This window comes from Squalius cephalus (assembly GCF_949319135.1).
Source record: "Squalius cephalus genome assembly, chromosome: 12".
Classification (NCBI taxonomy): domain Eukaryota; kingdom Metazoa; phylum Chordata; class Actinopteri; order Cypriniformes; family Leuciscidae; genus Squalius; species Squalius cephalus.
The window spans coordinates 2851737-2861826 of NC_137133.1; the positions used below are offsets into that span (position 1 = coordinate 2851737).

The following is a 10090-nucleotide window of genomic DNA, read 5'->3' on the forward strand; positions in this document are numbered from 1 at the left end:
CTTCTCATAGAGATTTACAGTGCGTTTTACATTATTCCAGATGGGATTGTGGCCTGGGCCTGGTGGCAACAAAGGTTAAAGGAACCGTATGTAAGATTGTGGCCAAAACTGGTACTGCAATCACTTTCAAATTCGTTAGCCTCATAGCATAATTGCCTAAGTCATTTTTTTAAAATATAACTTAGGCAATTATGCTATGAGGCTAATGAATTACTGTAGAGCGGTGTATCCCCTCCGACTCGAGGTTGCCAGTTAGGCTGCAGGATCCAGCAGGAACGTAGGCTGCTACAAGGAGCTTCCAATGGCAAGTGACGAGTCCTACACAGTAATTTTTTTCTGTTAATTATGTTTATGCTCCATGAGAGATGTTTTGCGTATTTCGGATTCATAGCGAAGTCTTTTAGGTTTCATAACGTTAGACATTTTTTATCTGACACGTTTGTAGCTGCAGCTGTGGTAACTAGAGCAGAGCTGGCAACACGGATGCCGAAACACTACTGACTTCGTGATTAGTAGATCGGTGGAGGGCGGCGCATCAGGCCAAAACACAACATGACAACATCAACATCAGTTGAGGGCTGCAACTTCACTTTTATAATGACAATATCCTGGCCGGACTACTGTTGTCAGTGATATAAGTATTTGAAATGAACATGATTTCTTAATGTCTAGTGACATATCAGGGCCATTTTATGATTAATTGAAATACATTTCTTACATACGGTTCCTTTAAAAATCATAAACTAATTATCATTAAGGGGTTCCTTAAACGTACAGTATGGAATTTTTCGCCGCTAGGGGTCGCTAACCTCTTTACAATAACAAAGGCGTAGTTTGATGACGCAACATTTGCTAAGAATTATGGATCTTGTCGTCAACGTCAAGCCGACCGATCTAATAATGTTTATGGATGACTGAATACATCGATGTTTTTATCATGACTGTGATATGAAGCAGTTCGGGAATATGGACATTTCATTCTACCGAACTACACGCAAGTGCAGAATTACTACACACAGGTCAGTTTATTAGACAAATTAAACTTGTGAGGTAACGCAGCGCTGTTTCACTTGGTCTAACATTACACTATCACACTAAACTGCATTTGAATGTGTTGAAATTAATGTGTTAGTTTGTCTGTATGAGACTAGCAGTGCTAGATCAACATTAGAATAACATAGATCATATTCTAACATTTTATCATTGTTGAACTATATAACATTGATTAGTTTTATGTAAATGTGCTCACCTGTTTAATAAAGTACATGTAGGAGCGGTCGAAGTCTCGGATGTGGAGCTCTCGTTTATATACTGTCTATGGGAGCTCTCGGCATCTCGAAAACACCGCGCTGATATTGATTCTCGTTTTAGTTCTCCTTTTTTATCCAAAGTCTGCTTGCCATGGTCCATAATGTTTGAACGAAACAACAACAGCGTGCAAATAGACTTTGCGAACTACACAGTTTCTACGTCTGTCGCTTTGGTTACTATCAGAAGGCTCTGGTTGCTATGGCAGTACGAGCGGAAACCAGGGACAACGCGGATATGACGCCATTGACGGCGACAAAACGGAAATAAAGAAATGTGCCGTGTCTTCGAATTAAATTACAAATTTCTCCTGGTTTGAAAGTTGTTGGAAACAGTCGGGATAATGTAAGTACACAACTAAAAAAAATATATAACATAGATATAGTGATTTTTGCTATTTTCAAAGCAAAAAAAGTTACATTTTGTGCCTTTAATTGAAAGCAATGTGTTCACGGTTTATTGGACATGCTCTGGCAGCAATTACAGCTTTGACTTTTTTTGGTCACTATTATATGGAATATATGCTGTTGACTTCTCATAGAGATTTACAGTGCGTTTTACATTATTCCAGATTGGATTGTGGCCTGGGCCTGGTGGCAACAAAGGTTAAAGGAACCGTATGTAAGATTGTGGCCAAAACTAGTACTGCAATCACTTTCAAATTCGTTAGCCTCATAGCATAATTGCCTAAGTCATTTTTTAAAAATATAACTTAGGCAATTATGCTATGAGGCTAATGAATTACTGTAGAGCGGTGTATCCCCTCCGACTCGAGGTTGCCAGTTAGGCTGCAGGATCCAGCAGGAACGTAGGCTGCTACAAGGAGCTTCCAATGGCAAGTGACGAGTCCTACACAGTAAGTTTTTTTCTGTTAATTATGTTTATGCTCCATGAGAGATGTTTTGCGTATTTCGGATTCATAACGAAGTCTTTTAGGTTTCATAACGTTAGACATTTTTTATCTGACACGTTTGTAGCTGCAGCTGTGGTAACTAGAGCAGAGCTGGCAACCCGGATGCCGAAACACTACTGACTTCGTGATTAGTAGATCGGTGGAGGGCGGCGCTTCAGGCCAAAACACAACATGACAACATCAACATCAGCTGAGGGCTGCAACTTCACTTTTAAATGACAATATCCTGGCCGGACTACTGTTGTCAGTGATATAAGTATTTGAAATGAACATGATTTCTTAATGACTAGTGACATATCAGGGCCATTTTATGATTAATTGAAATACATTTCTTACATACGGTTCCTTTAAAAATCATAAACTAATTATCATTAAGGGGTTCCTTAAACGTACAGTATGGAATTTTTCGCCGCTAGGGGTCGCTAACCTCTTTACAATAACAAAGGCGTAGTTTGATGACGCAACATTTGCTAAGAATTATGGATCTTGTCGTCAACGTCAAGCCGACCGATCTAATAATGTTTATGGATGAGTAAATACATCGATGCTTTTATCATGACTGTGATATGAAGCAGTTCGGGAATATGGACATTTCATTCTACCGAACTACACGCAAGTGCAGAATTACTACTCACAGGTCAGTTTATTAGACAAATTAAACTTGTGAGGTAACGCAGCGCTGTTTCACTTGGTCTAACATTACACTATCACACTAAACTGCATTTGAATGTGTTGAAATTAATGTGTTAGTTTGTCTGTATGAGACTAGCAGTAAGATAGATCAACATTAGAATAACATAGATCATATTCTAACATTTTATCATTGTTGAACTATATAACATTGATTAGTTTTATGTAAATGTGCTCACCTGTTTAATAAAGTACATGTAGGAGCGGTCGAAGTCTCGGACGTGGAGCTCTCGTTTATATACTGTCTATGGGAGCTCTAGGCATCTCGAAAACACCGCGCTGATATTGATTCTCGTTTTAGTTCTCCTTTTTTATCCAAAGTCTGCTTGCCATGGTCCATAATGTTTGAACGAAACAACAACAGCGTGCAAATAGACTTTGCGAACTACACAGTTTCTACGTCTGTCGCTTTGGTTACTATCAGAAGGCTCTGGTTGCTATGGCAGTACGAGCGGAAACCAGGGACAACGCGGATATGACGCCATTGACGGCGACAAAACGGAAATAAAGAAATGTGACGTGTCTTCGAATTAAATTACAAATTTCTCCTGGTTTGAAAGTTGTTGGAAACAGTCGGAATAATGTAAGTACACAACTAAAAAAAATATATAACATAGATATAGTGATTTTTGCTATTTTTAAAGCAAAAAGTTACATTTTGTGCCTTTAATTGAAAGCAATGTGTTCACGGTTTATTGGACATGCTCTGGCAGCAATTACAGCTTTGACTTTTTTTGGTCACTATTATATGGAATATATGCTGTTGACTTCTCATAGAGATTTACAGTGCGTTTTACATTATTCCAGATTGGATTGTGGCCTGGGCCTGGGGGCAACAAAGGTTAAAGGAACCGTAAGATTGTGGCCAAAACTGGTACTGCAATCACTTTCAAATTCGTTAGCCTCATAGCATAATTGCCTAAGTAATTAAAAAAATATATATAACTTAGGCAATTATGCTATGAGGCTAACGAATTGCTGTAGAGCGGTGTAACTTCACTTTTAAATGACAATATCCTGGCCGGACTACTGTTGTCAGTGATATAAGTATTTGAAATGAACATGATTTCTTAATGTCTAGTGACATATCAGGGCCATTTTATGATTAATTGAAATACATTTCTTACATACGGTTCCTTTAAAAATCATAAACTAATTATCATTAAGGGGTTCCTTAACAGTCCCCCTGTAGTCAAAAATTATATCCCTTAAAACTCATCTTTGATCACCAAATGACATTCATATTTAATTTTTTGTAAACGGGGTTCTATGAATATGCAAATGAGCCCCGCCTCCACTCACTCACTCAGCTCAGAGATCCACTCAGCCAACTTACTGAGGGAAAATGGTGCAATGGTGTCGGCTTATGAATTTGCACATGGTTTGTCTTTAAACACATTAAAACACCACATAGACATATAAACAACATTAAACACTTGATTTTCACTACAGGGGGACTTTAACTTGAGGGGAATATTGGCCTTTGATTGGGCACAAGAATATCTAGTTTTGAGGGCTTAGAAAATAAGCTGTGATAAATTGGCTATTCAGTAATGGGAGAATAACTTACATTAGGAATGAACACTTTTGCAACACACTAAACAAAAATAAGTCTAAGATCAATAAGTCTAACACACACACAACAGCGACCAAAACTCTTTATTTCAAAATGGGCAGAATAAAAAGATAAAAATTATTACTGTATCCTTTTTTTCCATTTTGAAGTGATGCAGACGATACAGCGGAAAGGCAGTGAGAAAACGAGTTTTGAAGAGGTTCAAGCACGACATCCCGACACTAACAGACCATGTGCAAGATGGTACATTCTTAAGTCAATTAAAAACAAAGAGCAATTGAAATAAAACATATCATTGCTTGAAGATTGGCATAATTAGTTCCTTACGGTCCACTGTGCTTCAATACAAGGTTAAAAACACACACCATTTTCTGTTCGCACTCTCATCTGTCCAGTTCTTCATGGTGATTGTCCAAGTGGGCATCCGCCCCAAATATCTCTTATACACTTTTCATTCTTGTGCAAAATATTACACGTATACTGGTCTTACACTAATGCAAAAAAAATAAAAAAACAACCTATAAGCTTCAGTAACAAAACTACATGGACTTTTCAAGTAAATTAACACAAAAAAATATACACTTTTTGCTTCTTTAAGTTTAACTTAAGAGTGCTTTCCGAAACAACAGCACGGTTCAACAGTTCTCTGCCACGAGATGTTCCCTGTCCACTGCACTTCAATATAAGGTTAAAAAAACACACCATTTTCTCACAGTCAGCTGTCCAGTTCTTCATGGTGATTGTCCAAGTGGGCATCCACCCAAATATCTCTTTTACCCGTGTGCTTTCCGAAACAGTTCTCTGCAACGAGACGCCAGCAGTCCGGTTGGTCAGGGCTCGGCCTGGACCTTGAGCAAGCTCTTCAGGTGCTCGGACATCTGCTCTCGGCTGCAGTCGTGCTGGAGCCGGCGCTCGCCCACCCAGTGCCGGGGCGGTTTGGGGAGGACGCTGGGCGAGGGCGGCTCGCTGAACTTGGCTCCGGCGTACGTCTGGAGCTCAGGAGCGCAGACGCTCACCCTCCTCAGCGGGATCTTCTCTGAGCGCATGGAGATCTGAGTGTTGTCCGGCGCGTTCCTCTGCCTGCGTTTGCTCAGGTTCTCGCCGGTTTGCTCAAGCCTGTGGACACACTGGCTTCCTCGCTCATCACACTCGCTTTTGGACTTCGGCTGCTGAAGACACACAAGAAACGGTCACACTTCATTTGGTTTCACAGTGTCCTTGTTACATATGTTACATGCACTTACCATAGTAATAACAGTAAATTATGCATAATTACATGCAACTAACCCTCAACCAAACCCTAATCCTATAGTAAGTACATGTAGTTGCTTAATATTACTCAGTGCTTAAATATATAATCACACTGTAACAAAAGCTGCGTTTCCATTACCCATTACCCATTACGAATTGAAAATACGACCAATGGAAACACGTAATTTTCGCAAAAACTCCCATTTATCGCAAAAAAGTGTTTACGCTCACATGAGGGGGTTTTTCAGGCAATTCGAAAAATAAATATTTCGCAAAACTGCACTGGAAACAGTTTTTGCGCATTTACAGGTCAGCTGACGTAGATGACGCGGTGTGTTTGGACAGAATACGAGACAGAGCTCTTTATTAAACTCATATAAGACAGAAGAATTACAGGAATAATGGATTCTAAACCTCAAATAAATGCCACAATCAAGACCTCGAAGCAGATCTGAGGGAGAAACACCCAGAAACTCCTCATATGAGCCGCTCACAAGTATAATAAGGGTCGTTTCTTACCATTAATGCTTGGAAAACACACATACATCTCCTTCCATTAATAATAATGGCCAGTGCAGTGGCTGGGATATACATAATCCTACCAACGTCTGTTACCATGATTTTTGGAATGACTTCTCGCGAGAGGAAAAATGAAGGTTTAGTCGCATAACATCAGTTAATGGAAACGGCTTCATTTCGCAATAGTTTTTTGTCGACATTTAGAAAAAAATCGCAAAAGTTTTGCGCAAATCTGTAATGGAAACGCGCCTAAAGACACCTTAAAATAAAGGTTAACCCACTTTATTGTAAGGTGACGTAATTACACACATTACATGTACTTACTATATAATAACAGTAAATTCTGCATATTTACAAGTAACCCTATAGTAAGTACATGTAGTTAATAAATATTACACAGTACTTATTTGAGTAATTACACTGTAACAACATCACCATATCAAGATTAGATTCAGACAACAGCTCATGTGCTCTCTCTGATCTCTACCAGAAACCCTCTAAAGCGTTCTGAATCATGTGTTTTCAATCAAATTGACCAAATCACAACTATAGCCGTGTTTCCATCCAAAACTGTGAATTTAACTTATGCACAAATATCGCATAAAACATTTGCTAATAAAGCAGCGTTTCATCTCATGTGTTCAAGAGAATAAAATCGTCACTTCCTGGGAAACTGGTGCAAAATATCTGAGATAAACATGGAAGTTGCAACAGTCGGGAGTTATTTTTCTGTCCTGTTTCGACGCTCCAGTTTGAAGGGTATCTGCGTTCATGACCTGGAAGTAAACACCCAGTGCTGGGCTTTTTTTGCACTATTTTCATCTTCCGGGTTTAAATTTGTCTTCGTGTCAATGTCACAGGATGTGTTGTTTTCTCACACCTATAGACCTTATTCGGGTTAGACGCCATATTGAATTTAATGCGGAAGAAAACGAGGCTTTGAGGGATAGACTTGCATTCTTTATGATGGCAAGCACTGTATAAAGGTCCTAGAGCACATCATCTTCCTCACAACTCCTGTTTTACTCAAGTTTTTTGTCTACTGCAAGTTTTTTTTTTTCAAACAATCAGTATCTTGTTAAACAACACTGTACTTCTATCCCTCACAGCCTCGTTTTCATTCCTGGCAAAAATTAGCACGCATTGCTTTCCTATGACAGGCATCAAACAGTGAGATCGCATACAGTAAGTGAGAGATGCATTAATGGATCAAAAATGAGTTTGTGCTTCACATAAATTCTCTTCAACAGATCCACGATTCATCCAGTAAACTTCACGGCTCCATAACCGATCAAACGGCATATACAAATGCAACAAAATAAGCCTCAAAATGTATAAAAGATGCAACAGCGTATTCATATATAGTTGATGCAGAGTACAAACTGTGCATTTATTTGTGCTTTAAATGAGCTGTGCTGGCTGTATTTTTGTGTCATTTACAGTGAGCTTACAAAACCATGTATAAAATATTTGTTCATTTTGTTGCATGTAATGATGAATTGCAGTGTGAATTTGTGGGAATCTTTGATGCTTTTAAATCAATGAGAGCGAAATAAAACTGAATCAAAAGCCATTGTGTTGTCAGTCTCTTACCATGCCCACTTCTGTAGCATGTAGGAACTAACCAACTGGTGTTGAAACAATATGTAATATGTAATATGTTATGCCCGCGCAGAAAGCCGCTTCTCAGACAGCGCCGGTACCGATCTGAGATCTCTTTAAAGTCTTATCGCGCTTGAACCGACAAAATCACACTGAATTATGTCAAAATAGGTATTTTTGGCAAGTATCCTCATAAGCACACGAGTCTTAAAGGAGTCAGAAAGAATTTAATTTTTTTTCCTGAACAAATATCTCATCTCAGCACTTTTGATGAATGGCTACGCTGTTTAATTTTGTCATTTCATCTGAATATCAACATTAGGCCGAAACCGTTCTGAAGTTAATTTATCTTATCTGTGTAAAATAGTAATCTGTGACGTCATCATGTTGAATATCAAAGTTTTTTGTGTCTATTTGTTAATGAGAAATTTGTGGACACATTGTTTTTGGATTTGTGGCGTAAAAAGTTGCATCTTTTATTTGGATTTTGAAAATTAGACCCTTGGGGTAAGATGGGCCACCCAGATTTGGCACAGAAGGCCCCAAGTGGCATAGTGTTACTAGTGTTATTATTTTTTAAATGTAATACACATTGTATTCGAAGGGGTTATTATTCAGTATACTGAATATAAATAATAAATATATTTCCATGAATTAGGCCTAAATGTAGGTTACATTTCAGAGTCAGACATCTTTGCTTTCATTAAATATGTGAAATCATTCAATTGGCATTCATAGTGTTGCTATTATGACATACACTGGATGAACATATTTGCACAAAACTATGTTAAATTGCCCGTCTTGTCGAGTATCATCGTAAACATAGTCGCTTAGTCGGTCTTAAGTGAAGGTAAACATGAGATGAGATGCGTGTGTAACAGTATATTGGATCCGTGCAGCTCTTAAAGTGACAGCAGCCTAATATTCCTTCTGTTTATTTTACATGTTAATTAAGCAAAACAGAAAAATAAAATCGCTCACTGCTCTTGACTGAATAACTTTAATAAGGGTTAATCTACATTTATACATTGAAGACTATGCAGGGATATTTTACATTTGTTTACTAATTCTGGACCTGAAAATCTAGTTTACACCTACATGAAAGACCTGAAAAGAACTGTTTATTTAGTTTGTTCTGTTGTATTTATTTGTGCTTTGATTATTTGTTCTTATTTTATTACTGACTATACGAGTTAGGCTCACAGTTTTTGGTGTCATAACATTATTTATTATGGTTACATGGATCAAAAACATCTAGGCCTAAAACAATAACAAGGCCTATTTTATTTGTGCATTTATTATTTTTTTATTTTTTTGTGGTGGGCCACCGGGTCAGTGTTGAGCCCTGAACTGATATGAACATTTTTATCATGACAATTTTTTTTGCCCATATAGCCCAGCTTTATATAGAAAGCAATGAAATCATACTCAAGGATGCAGGTGTTATAAAAACATAATGTTATTTTTAACCCCCAGGGTCCCAGAGTTAAGACCCAAAATGCAAATTGTCCTATTAGGCTATAGTGTTGGAAGGGTGTGTGTGTCTCTTTGCACCTGAGCAGATGCGTACATTCTGAACATCCTGCATACATTTTCTGGCAGAAAAGAAGACGATGATGATGATAAAGAAGAGGAGGAAAAGAAAGAATCAGTACAAACACACTTCAGTGATTGAACCCCTAATTACAGGTCATTACTTTAGTGCGGGGTTCAGTCACTCTATTGATGCTGATATAGTGTCTGCCAGGATTCAAACCCACAAGATTTCAGTTATCAACCTATTTACAGACTATTACACTGACTAAACATACTATCAGCGTTTAGTCCAAAACAAATATGCCTGAACATGCGGAAGCGCCACGGCACATGCTCGAGAAGCCTGTTATCACCAGGGCAATAATAACGCATGTTACCTGTTGTTTATTCGTGGCTGTTTTAGACTGAGCTGGTTTGAGCTCTTCATGGGTGGTTAATGGAGATTTAAAGCTGCTTTTGTTGCTGTTTGCTGATGCTTTGTTGTGTTTACTGTGAACGTTTCGTCCTCTCTTCTTCAAGAGCGCTTGCTTTGATCTGCTTATCTTCATTGCTTTATTCTCCACGCTTGACTCGACTCGATGTCCAAAAGCATCGCCCAGCATGATATCAGCTGCACTATACAGATAACTTTGTGTCAAACACGCCCAGATGTAAACAGAAACTGATGGTGGTGCTGCTGCTGCTGAAGATGTTTG

At 38.4% G+C, this 10090-nt stretch overlaps 2 protein-coding genes across 4 annotated transcripts in view; both read right to left on the bottom strand.

The window, feature by feature from the left end:
• The window catches only part of LOC307168033 (snake venom 5'-nucleotidase-like), a 475297-nt gene that overhangs the window by 232059 nt on the left and 233148 nt on the right, over nucleotides 1-10090 (bottom strand). The gene's annotated exons all lie outside the window — the stretch shown is intronic.
• pnrc1 (proline-rich nuclear receptor coactivator 1) overlaps nucleotides 4561-10090 on the bottom strand; it is a 5696-nt gene continuing 166 nt past the window's right edge. The window contains exons 1-2 of one of the 2 annotated variants that reach the window (XM_079887904.1): nucleotides 9773-10090; nucleotides 4561-5656 (exon numbers count right to left, since the gene is read on the bottom strand). The exon at nucleotides 9773-10090 is cut by the window's right edge and continues 166 nt beyond it. In XM_079887904.1, coding sequence (XP_079744030.1) covers nucleotides 5318-5656; nucleotides 9773-9997 — 564 coding nt within the window. In that variant the 5' untranslated portion in view covers nucleotides 9998-10090 and the 3' untranslated portion in view covers nucleotides 4561-5317. The remainder of the gene's footprint in view (nucleotides 5657-9772) is intronic. The other variant, XM_079887903.1, reaches the window with a different exon arrangement.